We start from the raw sequence: 17078 nt of genomic DNA, 5'->3' as shown, positions 1-17078 counted from the left end.
TGAGATATATAATACTTTCTCTCTCTAGAAAAAAGAAAAAGAAAAAAGTTATTTAGGGCATCCGTTACAAGTTGTATGTATAGGCTATACGTATATTCACATGGGTGGTGTGTTGTGATTTTTGTTTGTATGTGGAAAAGGGTGGGTTAGGGTTTGGGGAGATTATATTGTGTCTATATATATAAATGTGGCTGTAGGGTTGAAGTTATTATTTCTGTACAAAATATAATAAAGCAAAGAAAAGAAAAAAAGAAAAATGGCGGAGGTGGCTGGTGGTGGAAATAATACTGCTACTCGTGTTTACTGTACCAAGTACGTTGCTGCTGATGCGGGAAGAAGGACGGCCACGGAGGAGAGCCGAGAGCGGAGGCGCCGGAGGATCCAGTTGCGGAGGAGGAATGCTGCTCTCGGTGGTGGTGGCGGCGGCGCCGCCGTGGACGGCGGCGAGGAGATGCGGCAGCAGGTGGGGATGGGAATAATGGGATCTACTGTTATGGGGTTTCCGGTGCAGCAGGCTGGGTTTCCATGGGCGGCGGCGCGAGGGGATGGCGGATTTTTCGCCATGCAACGAGGCGGCGGCGGCGGCGGTGGTCCGATGGTGATGCGGGTGCAGGTGCCGGTGGCGGACATGGAGGTTCCGACGGGAAATAGGGTTCCGGTGGTTGGGGGTGTTGCTATAGCGGGGCGGCAGCGGGCGATGGAAGATACCGTGATGATTAAAACCGATCTTTGCTCGCCGGCGATGAACCGCTACCGGCCGGTGCACTACTTCGGTGTTTTCGACGGCCATGGCGGACCTCACGTATTCTTTTTTTTTTTCTTTTTTACTTTTTTATCTTCAATTAATTTCAAAAGCAAAAGAAAGAAAAAAACAATAATCATATTCACAAAGTCAGATTTATTTAATTAAATTCGATTTTAATTATTTTAATTTTTGATTTTTCAGTTTTCCGAAATGTGCAAGGAGAACATGCACGAAATGGTGGAGGAGGAGCTGACGCGGATCTCGATGGGCGGGAGAATGGACACCAACAAGTGGTCACCGCCGCCGCCGCCGCCGGAACTGATCGCCGACGAGAGCTTGCTTCAGGAGGCATGGAGGTTGGTGATGATCCGCTCTTTCATAAGGACCGAGTTGGTTGCGCTCCACACCTGCATCTGCGGCAGCGTTGGTTTCATCTGCAAATGCGAGCTTAGCTGCGGTGTCACATACGCCGGCACCACCGCCGTCGCCGTCGTTCTGACCGACCACCACATCGTCGTCGGTAACTGCGGTGACTCACGCGCCGTCCTCTACCGCGGCGGCAGAGTTATCCCCCTCACTTTCGATCACAAGGTAACAAATTAAATTAAACAACCAATCAATTAATTAATAATATTACAATTCAAACAATTATTAAATATCATTAATTAATTAGATCCAACAAAAATTAAATCTTCTGACAGCTGCATGCATGCAATCAGATTCTGACACATGTCAGTACGATGTTCAGGAATATACTATTTATTACAGAGAATCAACTAAATAATTAATTAATTAAATTAATAATTAATAATTATTAATTAATTAATGTGCATGCAGCCTGATAGAGCTGATGAAAAGGCAAGGATTCAAGCTATGGGTGGACGAATCATCAACGCTGATATACCTCGCGTTCAAGGGATTTTAGCTATGTCTCGAGCATTAGGTACAGTGCAACCTCGATAAATTAATAATTTCCGACTCAGTAAAAAATATGTTAAATTTATTTTAATATCAATAATTTAATAAATTCGCTAAATTAATAGACTGTATTAATTTATAGAGGTTTAACTGTACTGTACTGCAGGAGACAGGTACTTAAAACCATATGTGATATCTGAACCGGAGGTGACGTTCACAAGAAGGGATGGAGAAGACGAGTTTCTCATAATAGCTACCGATGGTTTGTGGGATGTTCTCACCGCCAAGTTCGTCGGCCGAGTCACCCGTCATTGCCTCTTCGACAAAAAGAAGGCGGCGGCGGATGCGGTGGGTGGTGGTGGTGGTTCTGGAGATCAGGGTTTTGTGGCGGCGGCGGCGCAAAGCGAAGGGACTTTGGCTGGCGGCGGCGGCGGGGACACTGGGTCGCCATCGCGAAGTGAGTGCGCGGCGGCGCTGCTGACGAGGCTTGCGTTGGCGAAGAGAAGCCATGATAACATAAGCGTGGTGGTGGTGGATCTGAAGAGGAGTGTGGTGGGTGGTGGAGATAATAATTAATTAATTATGATTTAATATTGTGGTTTAGAAAGCTTGAATGTGGTTGAATATTAATAAGGGAGGTTTTAATTACAGGGTTTTGGGTTAATTTAATTTCTATGTGTGGTAATTTTAGGGTTTGTGGTTAAAGTATGTTAGTTAAGTTTGATGTTGTTGTTTTTTTCAGTTATGTAAGACGATTATGTAGGCTAAATAATTGTCAGTAATTATAAATTACTGCAGTACTATTTTACTACTGTCTTTTAATTATGTTTATGCCAAAATTTATTTAAAAATGCAACCAAAGAGACCAATATAGGTTGATCATAATTATAATGAGTTTATTTCAATGAAATTAAATGTGTGAGTACTCAAAAGGGTTTTGAAGAATAAGTGTCTATATTACCCTCGATTATACATCTAAAACCCTATTATTTGAGAAATATATAGAACTAATTATAATCAAACAGATTGCACTCTTTGGTGTTTACATAATCAACTTTAAACCTTTGTCAGCCCACAACAATCTTTTTTTTTTCTTTTTCCCTTCTCAGATTCAAATTTATGTCTCATATGTTTATGACCCGCGGTGGTGCTTCTCGAGATTGTAAATTTCTTTTCGGATGTTGGAATTTGATAGTTTTAACCACCGTTGGATCCCCTCATCGATCTCTTAGTTTTGATGCCGACTTCATACAGTTTGGAGCTCTGATTCTATTTCTGCAATCGTTTCGCCATGTACGCATGTTTCGATGACAGCGGGTCTTCACGGAGGAGTAATTTGTTGTCCGATCGTCGGATTCTTATCGTCGAGATCTATATATCTTTTTATGGTAATCATTCAATTATGATTGTCAAATTTGTTTATGTGACGTTTTTACCTTTAGCGTGTTGAACATGGGATGATTGACGACGACTAGCTAGGGTTTTGATACGAGGCGTTTAGGTGAGGAGTCGTGATTAGCGGTTTGGTGGAAACTATGCCCCCTCTCTCTGGATTTTGGTTGGGTTTTACAATTGCAGTTTAATGAAAGTCATTATTCTTCTCCTTGAAGGTGCCAAAAATAAAATTAAAGTTGTATGCAGATTTGACGAATTTGACATCTATTTCAAGCTATTCTCGACTACATATTGCACGCTACGTAATAGTTATATATAATAACATATAGTAATATGCATGTGATATGTGTATTTCAATATGTATCTGTTAGTTACGTATTGATTTACAATATAAATATTTAGATTGTAATTTTATCGTTGGTGTTGATGAAGTTTTTTGTATATAAACGATGATATTCGTGCGTGTATATAATTTGTCGACTGTGACTTTGAGGGTAAAAATAAAAAATATAACTACGAATAACCATAGTCACTTATAGTGTTTTAAGTACAGTTAACATATCGAAAAAGGGTAAATTACAAATACCCCCTGAGGTATGGTCAAATTACAAAAACCCCCTCTTGTTTGGATAATTACATCTACCCCCTCAACTATGATTTTTTCTTACACCTACACCCTTATGGTGCCAAATTCAACATAATCATCTAGATTCCGTGAAATTTGCTCTAGTTTGTACTCGTTTTGTGCAAAAATACAGTTTTCGATGCACCAAAACCTGATATATACAAGCTAAAAATCACATATTATGATCATCTTGCTTCATAATGTAGAGTTTGAATGAGATAAAACGGGTACAAAAGTGATAATATTCCATATAATCTCGAAGATTTCACTAAATTTGAGGTGTTGAGGGGTGGTTGTAATTATCCAAACAAGAGGGGTGTTTTTGTAATTTGACCATACCTCGGGGGGTGTTTGTAATTTACCCTATCGAAAAATGTTTTTGCGAACAAAGAAAATTTAAATCTTTTTTTTATAAAAAAAGCTAAGTTCCGTAAATCAAAATCGATAATCCTTAAAAAAATTGAAATCAATTAATACTAATTAAAAATATTTTGTTTTCAATTAACGTTGGGCAAACACTTCATTCATATAAGTACTAAAGATTTTCACTTGATTAAAAGTTTTATTAAAAGAATAATACAATACATATATATATAAGCCCAATTTTGGGCTTTCTTCAAATTGGGCCCAATACTTTCTCATATTTCGTCACCATCCCAACTACTTTTCATCTTCGGACCAGTCGGCCCCTCCTCGCCGTAAACTTCCTCCGGCAGCTTTTCCACCAGCTTCTTAAACAAAGATTTCAACTTTCCGGGCAACCATCTCTCCAGCCTCTTCACCTCCTTCCCGAAATCGTAGCTTATCTTCGGCCCCCATTCCCTAGCATACTCCAACCACGCCGGCTCCACCACCCCCTCCGCCGCGCTCAGCCCATCCGCCGCCACCACCGTGAAACTCGCTCCGGTGTCCATCACCATATCGCTCTTCCCGGTGTCGTTCCTTATCCCCACTTCACCCGGCCCCTGCACGTACTCCCCCGCCTGGAAATACGCTGCGTGCCCATTGTGCGACGCGTACCCGACGAACTTGTTGGCGGCGCCGCCGCCGGCGTACTCCAGCAAGGAGGCGTCGACCCACGTCCCTCCGGCGTGCGCCGCGAAGTAAACCCTGTAAAGAACCCCATCGAAATTGCTGATTCTCAGCGTCACGTGCTCCCAGTCCCCCACGTGTTCGCCGATTTTCCCCAAAGAGATTTCGTGAATTATTCCCAGCTTCGCCGTTGCATGGCCGTTGAACGGATAAAACAACCACACCTGTATATCGGTAAACGCGCCGCCGAGCACCGCCTTCGAGTGTAGATAAGCCTCCGCGCTTTGCAAATCACCCCCCTGCACTCTCCTCCTTTCATTTTTGCCCCCCGGAAGATCGATCCAATACTCGCCGTCGTTCGACCCGCCTTGCGGCAGGTTCGACCCGTCGGTCTCGATACCAATCGGGTTCGACTCGTCGTCCTTCTTGTACAGCAACGCCCCGTTGCTGAAAAACCAGTTCACCGACGACGGAAGGTAATTCTCCTTCGAAAAGAAGTAGATATACGGCGAATACGTATTGAACACCGCTTTGATTTGGCTCAAATTCGGCGCCGCCGATACTGTCGAGTTGTTGTTCTTCAAACACGGCAACGTATCCGTGTAGTTGTCGGTTTGGACGAGGAACGCGCCGACGCTTAGTTGCTGCGCGTTCGTCCCTCTAGTCTTCGGCCTCGAACCGTACACATTCATCCCACCTTGTCCCCAAATCCACGCCTCGATCTCCGATTCGTCGGTGAAATCCGATCGGACGCATCGGATTTTATCCAGCGACGGCTTATCGGCCGTGGTTGTGATAACGAAGCCCACAGCTTTGTAACCGTCTGGCGGAATCGGGAGCCAGAAGTAGGCCGACTCTGTTGTGGAAGTATCGGACCAAACAAGAGTGTAATCAGTTGGCTGCTTTAAAATGTCGGTTCCGTCCGATTTCCCGACAAAATTCCAACCGAATAACGGTTGGTCGTTAGTCTGAGCGTAGCTTCCGAGCATCGAGAATCCGTCTGGTATTGGATCAGGCTCGAAAAACGTCGCGCCAAAGTTATTCATTCCACTTTGGTACGACGTCCAGATTTTCTTGAAAGTCGATACTTTTCGAATTTGTAGCCCCCCAAGATCCATTTCTCCGCTCCCGAAACCGCCCCCTAAGGTAAAAACAAAAATCCCGAAAAAAATTATATATATATATATATATATATACATATCGACGAAGATAAATGCGATAACTATTATTACCGGTTGGCCAAGTCGGCAATGCGGTAGGAAACCCGAAAAAGGTATCGACTGGCAGAGGGTTATTTTGACAATTCCCCATGATGAGTAATTTGCAGAATGCAATGGTGAGGATGAATGAGAGATTGGCATTGTTAGAAGAAGAACGTATATACGACGACGTACGTATAATCGAGAAAATTAGAAAGAGACGGTCGATAAGCATATTCGGAATCTTTCGATTTCGAGGAAACCTACACACAACAAATATTTGATCACACAAAATTGGTCCCTCTCTAAGGACAAATTTTGATGTTTCTTTGTCGTGCAGGTTATCTTGTATTATCGCAGGGTGGTTTGTATTATATTTATATGTCTTTTTTTTTCTGTTAATTATTGATTGATTGATTTATTTTTTATATTAAATGAAAATTAATATTTTCTTACCAAATGATCCACCTCAGTGATTCATGTAATAGATTGTGAAGGAAATGGGGTAAGTGATGAAGATTGGTTTTGAGATTGTTGGTAAATGGTCAACTTGCCATTTATATGTCAATTGGATTATTTTTTATTTTATTTTTTTATTTTATATATATATAGTAATAATAAAGGTATTCAAAGTTTGTAACTAATAATACATAATTACCGCTATTAGGTGTAGGATATGGTAATGATATTATGTGATGTTTGGTAATATTTTGAATTATTTTCTTTGTAAGCATTTAAAAAGATAGATTATATTGAAAAATATTGGGTCAAAAATTTACCAAATGTGACTTGAAATACTATAAATCTCTTCTGGTTTGCTCGGACCAAAATACGAAATCCCTCGCCCCTAAAACACAATAATAGTAAGTTACAAAGTGTGTCGTGTATGCAATTATTACAAGAAAAAAAGACATTCTTCACGTCGAAAATCGAACCGACAGAATTGGAATCAGTACCGTCAACAAAGAATAATAGCATTTTACATATTCAAAACACAATAAGTTATGTATAATCCACTCGAATGGATTTTTTTAAAACTAATGAAAGTAAATTAAAAGATCAATCAATCCAATAAAAAGATTACTACTAAATATTTTCACTAATTACAATAAAAGATCCATCAATCGAATAAATTAGTGAAAATTAAGAAATTATAGTTTTTTTTACTAATTCATTTTTTTTTTCTTGCTTGCAATTTTTACGGTAGAATTTATGTCGGAGGTAAGAAAAGAATAATTTATTTTGGACTCCGAAAATAAAATAAATCAATAAAATTTAACATTACCGTCATTAAGTTTAAAATATTATATTCAGGATGCACTGTGAATAATTTATAGTGTTTCGAGGGTATAAATGACTATTAATTATTTTTAAGGTGCAAAATGTCAAAATGCTAATTTCAATGGTGAAAAGTGTGATTAAGCCAAAATGGGCTTCAAATTCCAGAGAACGATAACCACATTCCAACACAAATGGGCTGGGCCCCAATTTATGAGTCCAGTTTGTTCTTCAGAACCCAATAACACGTGGCTTCTCTTTATTGGTTGGTCTAGATAGACTAGATGTAGACGATAACTATCCCCCCCCACTCCATCCACTAACAAAAACTGAATAAAAATTTCACCTTTTGGCGCTCATTCTCATCTTTTCAGCTCTCATTTAGGGTTTTGAAAACTCTTCATTTACCAATTCTCCCTCCTCCAACTCTACAAATCCCGTTTACAGAAAGCCCCAAATCGAAACCCTAGATTGCAGAAAATGCCTCCGATTAATTTGACAGATGGTGCCATAGCGATGCTGTCCACCGGCGACGGTCAGCGGAGCGACGTACAGCCGGTGCTGCAGGTAGTCGACATACGGCTGATCAATTCCCAGAATCAGATCAACACCGACAGGTACCGGATCCTGCTTTCCGACGGTACGTTCACCCAGCAAGGCATGCTCGCCACCCAGCGCAACGATTTGGTTCGTTCCGACAAGTTGCAGAAAGGATCCATTATCCTGTTGGTGCAGTACGTCTGTAATCTTATCCAGAACCGAAGGTGAGTTCCTCTAATTTCAGTGGGTCACAAGTTTGGATCTTTATTTTGTTGCTTTGGAGCAGTTCTGAGTTTCGATTTTGCTATTGGATGCGAATTACTATGCGTATTGTGATTTATTTTTTTTGCAAATTTTCTCGAACCGATTAGTGAGTGGTGAATATTCATTCAAGAATTGCATTTGAATCTAAAAACTACACCTGTAATTAGATAGTTCGATTGAACAGTAGTGTTTGAGTTGGAAAATTGCCATATTTAGTTAACCAGTTTTTTTCAATTGGAGGGATAAATTGATCTTATACCTAGTACTGTTATAGTTTTCTAGTTGTTCCAGATTTTAATTAGGCTTGGGGAGAACAAAAGGAATGAACTTTGAAGTAGTTATTTTTTTCCTTAAAAAATTATGTTTTGATTTTACCCTTTGTAGCATTTTCCACTGTTTAACTTAGAATCATCAGTGTCTTAATTGTTATCTGGAATATAAGGATGATATACTTAAACTCGAGTAGTTTGCGCCATAGCGTATTTTAGTTACTGCTACCTGTCATTTGTACTTGCATACATGTGGTTTGATAGGTATATATGCTTTTTAGCTGCACTATCTCTATTTATTTAATGCTATATGCATAATGTTTCTATGTTATATTTCCTACTTAACCTTATTTTCTATGGACTTTGAGCAGGATTATCATCATCATTGATCTAGATGTGATAGTTCAAAAATGTGATATTATCGGAGAACCAAAAAGTTACCCAGCTTTGATGGATGGGGATGTCTCTTCAGCCACCAGTCCATCCGCATCAGGTCAGCCAATGAATCAGTCTGCTGGCGGGAACGTTATTCGTTCATCTTATGGTGCTGGCGGTAATGTTACTCCTCCATCATATGGTGCTGGCGTAGCGATGGGTGGTTCGGCTCCCAGGCCGAATATGGGTGGTTCAGCTCCCAGGTCAAATATGGGTGGTGGAATTCATGGTCCGCATTCAGTGGAAGAACAGAACCAAGGCTCGCATTCTTATTCAAGTAATATGGACTCCGGAAGATATAACTCTTCAAATGTTTCACCAATCTATCCCAAACAGGAAGCTAGTTCTGGTGTTCCGCGAGCTCCTGTGAGTAATTATGCCCGCCCACCTCAATCACTGTATAACCAAACCCCTCCAATGTTTGCAAACAGAGGGCCAATAGCTAAAAATGAAGGTGCGGCTAGAATCATCCCTATTGCTGCCTTGAATCCATATCAAGGAAGGTGGACAATTAAGGCCAGAGTAACAGCAAAAGCGGATCTCAGGCACTACAGTAATGCTCGAGGCGAGGGTAAAGTGTTCTCCTTTGATCTTCTTGATTCGGATGGTGGAGAAATAAGGGTAACTTGCTTCAATGCTGTTGCCGATCAATTTTACCAACAAATTGAGCCTGGTAGAGTTTATATGATCTCAAAAGGAACACTGAAACCTGCTCAGAAGGCTTTCAATCACCTACGCAACGATCATGAGATTATGCTGGACAGTACTTCCACTATACAGGCTTGCTTTGAGGATGATACATCCATCCCACAGCAGCAGTTCCATTTTCGCCCCATAAGTGACATTGAAGGCTTGGAGAACAACAGTGTCATAGATGTGATTGCTATTGTTACATCAATTAGTCCGTCCAGCTCGATAATGAGGAAAAATGGCATGGAAACCCAAAAGAGAACCCTCCAACTAAAGGACATGTCTGGCAGAAGTGTTGAGTTGACTTTGTGGGGGAACTTTTGCAATGCCGAAGGTCAGACACTACAGGGCATGTGCGATTCGGGGGTTTTTCCTGTTTTGGCAGTGAAATCTGGTAGAGTAAATGAATTTAATGGGAAATCCGTGGGCACCATTTCCACTAGCCAGTTGTTTGTAGAGCCTGATTTTCCCGAGGCCCAGAAACTTAAAGCATGGTTCAACACCGAGGGGAAGAGCACCCCTGCTATATCTTTATCAAGGGAATCAAATGTGGTCCGGGCAGATGTACGCAAGACTATATCCCAGATCAAAGATGAAAAGCTAGGTACCTCCGAAAAGCCAGATTGGATCACTGTATCTGCTACTCTAACATTCGTAAAAGTGGACAACTTTTGCTATACTGCATGTCCTCTCATGATTGGGGAACGTCAATGCAGCAAAAAGGTTACGAATAACGGGGATGGAAAATGGAGATGTGAAAGATGTGATCAGGTAGTCGATGAATGTGATTACAGGTACATACTCCAGATGCAGATACAGGACCACACCGGCTTAACTTGGGTGACTGCATTTCAGGAGAGTGGGGAGGATATTATGGGTATACCAGCTAAAGATCTTTATTACTTGAAGTACGAGGAACAAGACGACGAGAAATTCAACGAGCTTATGCGAAGTGCCCTCTTCACTAAATTTGTATTCAAATTGAAAGTCAAGGAAGAGACTTTCAGCGATGAGCAGAGGGTGAAGTCAACGGTGGTCAAAGCAGAGAAGTTGAATTTCCAGACAGAAACCAGGTTCCTGCTGGACTCTATAGCTAAATTCAAAGAAGAAGACTCGGCAGGTTTTGTACCACCTAAAACTGAGCAAGTCATTCCAACATCGGGGCCCACAAGTAGAGAATATGCAGCGCCTGCAACGAGTTATAGCGGAATGAATAGTAATGCAAGTCAGATGAATTCATCATATGGTCGTAATCAGTACGGTGGTTCAGGCTCAGGCTCAGGATTTAATCAATCTGGTTCTACCGGAATGTATATGAGTTGTAGTAGCTGTGGTGGTAATGGGCATACCTCTGCAAATTGCCCGAGTCTTATGAGTGGTCCAGCACAATCCTATGGAACTGGTGCGGGAAATAGGGCTACACCTGGTGGTGGTGGTGGTGGTGCAACTGGTGAGTGTTATAAATGCCATCAAACTGGACACTGGGCGAGAGACTGCCCTGCGACGAGCAATGCTCCGCCTGCTTACGGGAGCGGCAATAGTGGAGCCAGTAGTGGTGGTGGTGGAGCGTCCGGTGAGTGTTTTAAATGCCATCAAACTGGGCATTGGGCGAGAGACTGTCCTGGAACAAGCAATGCTCAACCTGCTTACGGGGGCACTAATGTGAACAGTGGTAGATATATATCGAAGCAGCATGTTGGCGGGTTTTAAATTTCTACCGTTATGTGAAGTCGGTAAGATGACAAGCCAAGTAATGATTTTGAGTAGTTACCACTATCGTTTTGCTAAGTTTTGGTTTTGTACAGCGGTTTGGTAAAATGACTGTGGCTTTTGCAGGTTTAGCATATGGTATTTGTGAATTACTTCTTTAGTTTTGGTTCGTTCATTTTAGGGATTTAGTATGATTTCCGTGTTTTCAGAATAAAACGGAATAAAACGATACTTAGCTCCGTTTTATGTAACTTATGTTCCTTCTTATTACTATAATATTTCAGTTTTCTTGTTTTACCTTCTTAGTTTTTGGTGACTTTGTCTATGTAGTTGCACTCGTAATTTAGTTCGATTACCTAGCTGTTTGTTGTTTTACCATCATAGTTTTTGGTGGCTTTGTCTATATAGTTGAACGTCTGTAATTTAATGCTCGTTCGATTACCTATCTTATTCGTTTTTCTTGCCGGTTGTGGCTTGGGGACAACTTTCTAAGTTAATGATTTGGTACACTTATAAGATGATAATACCTGTCTAAAATTTTATATTGTCTAATCTAGTCCAATCAAAATTCAGAAATTTTATTTGAAAAGATTTCAATTTCTTTTTAACCAAGAAAAACTAATTTAATAAAATGCATAAAGATAAAAACAATGGTAAACTGCACCATCTTTATGCCTTAGTGTTTCTCAAAGTTGGAAGATCAGTTTTGCGTCCGTAAATTCAATCAAACCATCAATACAATACGAAACTCAATTTTCACGAACTAACAAACTTCCGAGAATGTAATGCTGAGTTTATAGATAACCGCAAACAGCCAACCGAAAAAAGAAAGAAAAAAATACGTTATCCAGCAGGAGATGTTTAAAGATCGGGCATTCCTTTACCGGTTTGAGCATCGTAAGTCTTCTCCAGAACCAGATCCATTGGAGTGTCTTTAGGACCAACTGCACAACAACGAATACAACAAAGCAAATCGTATTTGATCAGTAAATGATTAACAGCATATAAAGAACAGTGTTAGCCACATATTACGAGACTCCCGACTTAATTTCATCCACCCATTTATATCTTGTCACTGTGACACACAATTCTAGGTGTGAAAAACGCAAGAATCTGAAAGTTTACCAATGGTTGGTCGAGGTGTGCTCCTTATCTTCAAGATTTCAGGACGAGGAACTATACTCCCCGATGCTCCAATGCCTCTCGATACTCGTACTTTGCTACCGTCTTCTAAGTACTTAATTCCAACTTTCGTGGGCCTCCTACAAAGGCCAAATGTTAGAGCCGCATAACCGTTTATTGAAGGCGAAAATGGAAGAGGCATAATTACCGTCTTACCCTGTAACCGGATCTACAACTTGAACATTTGAGACGTGGAGAGGTGCTTCGACTGAGAAAATCCCACCTTCGTGGCCTTGCCCTTGCTTGATATGCTTTTTCACCTGCAGAGAAATTATAATTCAGAAAAAAATTGAGACGTGCAAACAAAAGATAGAACATGAAAAATTTCTCGAATACTACAAGTTACAATCGCAGTATTAAATCGCAATTCTCCAACACCCCACCAAACCCGAAAGAAACCATTGTACACAATTACATCGAAATACGAAGCTTTATTTTTGGTTTTTACACAACTGAAAACAAAAACCCGAATAACTGACCAAATTCTTGCCCTCGACAATAACACGATTTTGAGAGCGAATCACACGCTTGATAATACCAGTCTCGCCTTTATCTTTTCCTCTGATTATCATAACCTGCCAACAACAACAACGAACACCAAAATCGAACACGTAACTACGCCGACCAAAAGAATAAAACAGTTGAAGAAATATTTTATTTCAGCGATCTCGATTTTCTTACATTATCACCTCTAAGGATCTTCCAGTGATGAATGAGCTTCTGTGCTGCCTTCCAACCCATTCTGCCCTAACTCACCTCTAAATGTTGCTGATTTTTCAATTCAAATACCTATACCACAAATAACGTACGAACAGTTTCACTTATGATCGATCAGCTGTAAGAAACTACATCTTCATCGTGTTCATACTAATTAACATACCACAAAATAAATCCTCAGTAGAAAAAAATTACCGATAATTAGAAATGAGGAAAATCAAAGATTTACAACCAAATGAATGAATAAAGAACCAATTAAACAAATAAGAAAAAAAAAAAATGGTAAATAGAAAAATGGGTACCTTTGTAGTTTTGAAGAGTGAAGAGTGAAGAGTGAAAGAGGGGTTTAACCTGTTCGAGAATTGGGAAAGATGAAGAACAAGGGGTTTTGACGGGAGAGGAGGCCGAGTGAGTGAGTGAGTGAGTGAGTGAGTGAGTTTTCGAACCGGGTTTGTTGGGCTTTTTAATGGGCCACTCGACCCGAATATGTTGGGCTTAAACCGGTTTGGGCCCATAACAATTATATAAAACAAAAATAGCCATAAAAACGTGTGTTTAATAAAATCATTTTTTTTACTCAAAAAATAAAATAAAATCATTTTCAATACATATTTACTTATGTGTTCTTACAAACTTATCTGTTCAGTTTGTTGTGTGTTCCCGCAAGCGAAAATCGACGACGAAGATCAAGAAATAGGAGAGAAAAGTTTGGCAATATCGTTCGACATTATCATTCTCAAGTTATATATATCGAAATGGCAATAACCTGTTTTTAAAGGTTTGATATCTTGTTCTTATAACAATTGCATGGTGCCCTAGGTTATAATTCTTGTAGCCAACCGAACTGTACCGAACGAAAAATTCGGTACATGCCAAATACCAAATCGAAAATTCACGATAAATTCGACAATCATGTTCATGCATCAGTTTAGACGATTTTCAATAACACTGCCATTTTTCTTTTTTAAACTCGAGCATGATTCTAAAGTATCATCTAACAATTGTGTACAAGTAACGAGAATAGGTACCAAACCACTACCTATATTAGATTTGATATACATTTCTCTCCGACAAAACACGTCAAACTTTCAGAAGCATACGCCAGCTGGAGAAGGCGGAGCCTTCGCCATCTTCTCCGCAAGTGGGTCCCACATCTGTTTGCCGCAACCATCTGGATGAGTAGCGTGTAATTCCGATTTCGCCCTCTCGGCCTTGGCTCCAAGTCGAATCCGCTCAGCTCTCGAGCCGATCATTTGACCAACTACAGAACCTGCAATGGTCAACGCCATGGCCGTTTTAGGCATCACCACAGACTTTCTCAGCATAGCTATGAACGGAACTGCAGCGTGCACGGCAATAAACCACGAGAGTGAGAACTTTGTTGTGTGCTCTCTCCAAACGCCCAATGGAATATTAGCTGCAATTCCCAAAACACCAATCGCGAGTATTTTTGCAGGTAATGGTTGTGGGCGGATGGTCTTAACAAGGGCCGTTCTGGCGAGGGCTGCCCTTGCTGCAACTACTGCGGGCGGACATTTGAGCTTGATGCCAGGTGGCGGTCGGAGAGCTGTTGCCACGACTGGGAGGACATTGGTTACTGCTCTGTACGACTTGGCTATTGGACAGTTCCCTTGTTGTAGCCACTCGTTTCCAAGTGCCTCGTGCTTTGTCGAATCACCCTGAAAAATCAAATTGTGCGTCAAGAAGTTGAGTCACGGATTGGGAAAATTTAGTTGCTCCTAAGTTCTAAGTATGTTGCCGAATAAGTATTTTAACTGGTAAGAAACTTTCAACCAAAAAATATAATTACATATAAAACTGCAATTGGCACGTGTTACATCGTAATAGAAGCAATGCAGGATAAACCCTAACAAACACACCTTAGGAGAATTATCTTTCTTTCTGGACGACTCAGGCTTCTTATTCTGCGTCTTCCGAAAGAAGGAATTAAAACTAAAAGGCCCTCCTGGCCCAAATCCTGACATACTGATAGAGGCAGCTTTGGACCCTAAAGGGTTGAATTCTGGTACAACCTTACTTTCCAGTTGATCAAGAGAGAGTCGAGAGTTCCCTGTGAGAGGGACAACCCCGTCTTTTCCATGAAAAAGTTTGAAGGCCAAGTCAAAGTTGATACCATCCTCGAAAATTGGGCCTTTGGCTCCGTTGCACTGAAACATGAAGAATAAAAGGATGCATTTACCAAAACAAAATAATGCATGTAGGATTCATACAATTGCTTCACATTCGGCAACTAAAAACAGCTTAGATAAACGAATTTAGAAGGTGAAACAAAAAAGAGCTTACAGGAAGAGGAAAATTCAGAGAAGCAAAAGAGAAGTTGGTTGGTATACTGATATTCCTCAAGAATGGACATTTATGAATATCCTGCTCGGTCAAGGAGCAATCATAACTTTCCTGATTCAGTGGTTTGCACAGGAAATCCATTAAATTTCTCCCTGGAGCAGTGGAGCTACTTATCTGCAAGTGGGAAGAAGTAACGTAATTAGTGTAACAAGTCACTAAACGTCTTGGAATTGTGCAACAATCGTAAAAAACAAAAGAGCTATTATACCATATAAAATCATAGTCTTTGAATTGCTATCATGAGGAAATATGATAACTTGCCAACAAATCGGCTATTGGCCAGTCCAACATAGGACTGATAGTAATCAATCACCGGAGCTAAAAAAACGGAGTTCAACAAACGTCACATTGTGAATATCTAACACAGATGCAAGACTTATTTATGTGCGTCTATATTAGAAGAAACTAAACTAGGCCTTGCAACAATTCGATAAAGCAGAACTTCAATAAGCAGATATCGGTCCTTTTCCTTTCTCTTATAGGAATTTGTGCTTCTAAATCAAACCTCGGTGTGTTTCTTCTATATTCTTTATTTTGATGATTTCTGCACTTAGTAGCTATATGTTTTTTTAATTTTATATTAATATCTTCAATACAAGGATCACAAATTCAAGAGATATGCTTGAGATTTGAAGTTGGCCAACGAAAAACATTCATCAAAAGCTATTCCCTACATTTTTGTTTCATGCATACACACAGATTATCGTCAATCATGCCAACTTGTAAGACTCGATTCCTCAGGATACGACATAGATTCTGCATCACGAAATCAGAACCTTGAAACTGATACCAGAAACTCCTCCACTGAAATTTGATTGTGAACTGAATGACTTCTATTTTCAAGGACATAATTCTAAGTATCAAAACACGAGTTCCGGAAATCGACGTTTGAGTATACATTCACACACACATACGTACCATACATAGATAGATACATTGACGATGCAAAACCAAAATTGGGTAAAAAATCTTCTCATTATTAGGGGAAAAGCCCATGATCCAAACAAAGAGCAACAACAACAATGAGAAACCAAAGCAATGCAAATAAATAATCAATTAATTCACTTCAATTCAATTCCGTTTCCAAACTCAATACAATCACCGGACGAGATCAAGTATACAAAAAATCCAGTAATGAAAACTACCCCCGCGAAATTGAAGCAACAAAAGTAAAATAAAGCGAGCTCGCAAAATATTCAAACGAAAAACTCTGAAGGAAATAGAAAATAGCTTCACCTTTGAGAGGAGGCCGGAGACGGCGGCGAATCTACGCCAGTAGGAGAGACGTGTGGAGAACACGGACAAAGGTCACCACGGCCGTGGAACAGAGGAATTTTTGTGGTGGGAATTTCTACATTTTCACATTTCATATTTAATTATGATTTATTCTGGCGGAGCGCGTGGGTGAGACCTGCTCATCCGGTCAAAATGTGACGATTACCTGTTGCTGCCAGTCAATTGGGGGAGTTAACGTGAGCCAACGGCCCAATAGTATGCCAGGCTGTGTAGCGAAATTCCGGTGTCTGACCGGATGAAGTTGGAATAAAATGTAAGCCCAATTTCTTAAGCCCAATTTAAATTTTAATGGACATAAAACTGGGCTTGATGGAAGGTGTGTTTTGGTGACTGAATTTCTCGACACTAATTAAAACGACAAATTCGATTATCAAATACAGTGAAATCTCTATAAATTAATACAGTAGAGATCAGTTAAA

The 17078-nt window shown here is 40.3% G+C and overlaps 5 protein-coding genes across 5 annotated transcripts; 2 read left to right on the top strand and 3 right to left on the bottom strand.

Moving 5' to 3' along the window:
- The first annotated feature begins 82 nt into the window (after window positions 1-82).
- Window positions 83-2240, top strand: LOC148772577 (putative protein phosphatase 2C 75). The gene is made up of 4 exons (XM_088817017.1): window positions 83-802; window positions 947-1336; window positions 1583-1688; window positions 1830-2240. Exons 1-4 carry the CDS (start codon window positions 257-259, stop codon window positions 2237-2239), a joined length of 1452 nt encoding a protein of 483 aa, XP_088673143.1. The 5' UTR covers window positions 83-256; the 3' UTR covers window position 2240.
- Window positions 2241-4206: 1966 nt separating this feature from the next.
- Window positions 4207-6331, bottom strand: LOC105957970 (hypothetical protein At1g04090). Its single transcript, XM_012981964.2, has 2 exons — window positions 5948-6331; window positions 4207-5856 (listed from the first exon to the last, which is right to left on the bottom strand). Exons 1-2 carry the CDS (start codon window positions 6147-6149, stop codon window positions 4322-4324), a joined length of 1737 nt encoding a protein of 578 aa, XP_012837418.2. The 5' UTR covers window positions 6150-6331; the 3' UTR covers window positions 4207-4321.
- A 1169-nt stretch (window positions 6332-7500) lies between these two features.
- On the top strand, window positions 7501-11397 carry LOC105957968 (replication protein A 70 kDa DNA-binding subunit A). The gene is made up of 2 exons (XM_012981962.2): window positions 7501-7956; window positions 8637-11397. Exons 1-2 carry the CDS (start codon window positions 7673-7675, stop codon window positions 11098-11100), a joined length of 2748 nt encoding a protein of 915 aa, XP_012837416.2. The 5' UTR covers window positions 7501-7672; the 3' UTR covers window positions 11101-11397.
- Window positions 11398-11742: 345 nt separating this feature from the next.
- LOC105957969 (KOW domain-containing protein) lies at window positions 11743-13426 on the bottom strand. The gene is made up of 6 exons (XM_012981963.2): window positions 13302-13426; window positions 12964-13071; window positions 12762-12857; window positions 12439-12542; window positions 12226-12362; window positions 11743-12044 (listed from the first exon to the last, which is right to left on the bottom strand). The coding sequence occupies exons 2-6, from the start codon at window positions 13021-13023 to the stop codon at window positions 11962-11964; spliced, it is 480 nt and encodes a 159-aa protein (XP_012837417.2). The 5' UTR covers window positions 13024-13071; window positions 13302-13426; the 3' UTR covers window positions 11743-11961.
- A 509-nt stretch (window positions 13427-13935) lies between these two features.
- On the bottom strand, window positions 13936-16743 carry LOC105957967 (uncharacterized). The gene is made up of 4 exons (XM_012981960.2): window positions 16600-16743; window positions 15304-15477; window positions 14880-15167; window positions 13936-14678 (listed from the first exon to the last, which is right to left on the bottom strand). The coding sequence occupies exons 2-4, from the start codon at window positions 15442-15444 to the stop codon at window positions 14088-14090; spliced, it is 1020 nt and encodes a 339-aa protein (XP_012837414.2). The 5' UTR covers window positions 15445-15477; window positions 16600-16743; the 3' UTR covers window positions 13936-14087.
- Window positions 16744-17078: the final 335 nt, after the last annotated feature.

The sequence above is a fragment of the Erythranthe guttata genome, chromosome 1, assembly GCF_056151865.1.
Source record: "Erythranthe guttata isolate IM_541 chromosome 1, IM_541, whole genome shotgun sequence".
Taxonomy (NCBI): domain Eukaryota; kingdom Viridiplantae; phylum Streptophyta; class Magnoliopsida; order Lamiales; family Phrymaceae; genus Erythranthe; species Erythranthe guttata.
The sequence above is the reverse complement of the archived record's forward strand: the minus strand, read 5'-3'. Positions and strand labels throughout refer to the sequence as shown.

Excerpts from the sequence above, each read along its gene's own strand:
- LOC148772577 (XM_088817017.1), top strand. The coding sequence starts at position 257 with ATGGCGGAGGTGGCTGGTGGTGGAAATAATACTGCTACTCGTGTTTAC. Across the intron at positions 1,337-1,582 it reads CCCTCACTTTCGATCACAAG|CCTGATAGAGCTGATGAAAA; the intron begins GTAACAAATTAA and ends ATGTGCATGCAG. Across the intron at positions 1,689-1,829 it reads AGCTATGTCTCGAGCATTAG|GAGACAGGTACTTAAAACCA; the intron begins GTACAGTGCAAC and ends ACTGTACTGCAG.
- LOC105957970 (XM_012981964.2), bottom strand. The coding sequence starts at position 6,149 with ATGCTTATCGACCGTCTCTTTCTAATTTTCTCGATTATACGTACGTCG. Across the intron at positions 5,857-5,947 it reads ATTGCCGACTTGGCCAACCG|GGGGCGGTTTCGGGAGCGGA; the intron begins GTAATAATAGTT and ends TTTTTACCTTAG.
- LOC105957968 (XM_012981962.2), top strand. The coding sequence starts at position 7,673 with ATGCCTCCGATTAATTTGACAGATGGTGCCATAGCGATGCTGTCCACC. Across the intron at positions 7,957-8,636 it reads AATCTTATCCAGAACCGAAG|GATTATCATCATCATTGATC; the intron begins GTGAGTTCCTCT and ends GACTTTGAGCAG.
- LOC105957969 (XM_012981963.2), bottom strand. The coding sequence starts at position 13,023 with ATGGGTTGGAAGGCAGCACAGAAGCTCATTCATCACTGGAAGATCCTT. Across the intron at positions 12,543-12,761 it reads TTGTCGAGGGCAAGAATTTG|GTGAAAAAGCATATCAAGCA; the intron begins GTCAGTTATTCG and ends ATTTCTCTGCAG. Across the intron at positions 12,045-12,225 it reads CACACCTCGACCAACCATTG|TTGGTCCTAAAGACACTCCA; the intron begins GTAAACTTTCAG and ends GTTGTTGTGCAG.
- LOC105957967 (XM_012981960.2), bottom strand. The coding sequence starts at position 15,444 with ATGGATTTCCTGTGCAAACCACTGAATCAGGAAAGTTATGATTGCTCC. Across the intron at positions 15,168-15,303 it reads CTCTGAATTTTCCTCTTCCT|TGCAACGGAGCCAAAGGCCC; the intron begins GTAAGCTCTTTT and ends TTCATGTTTCAG. Across the intron at positions 14,679-14,879 it reads AGAAAGATAATTCTCCTAAG|GGTGATTCGACAAAGCACGA; the intron begins GTGTGTTTGTTA and ends TTGATTTTTCAG.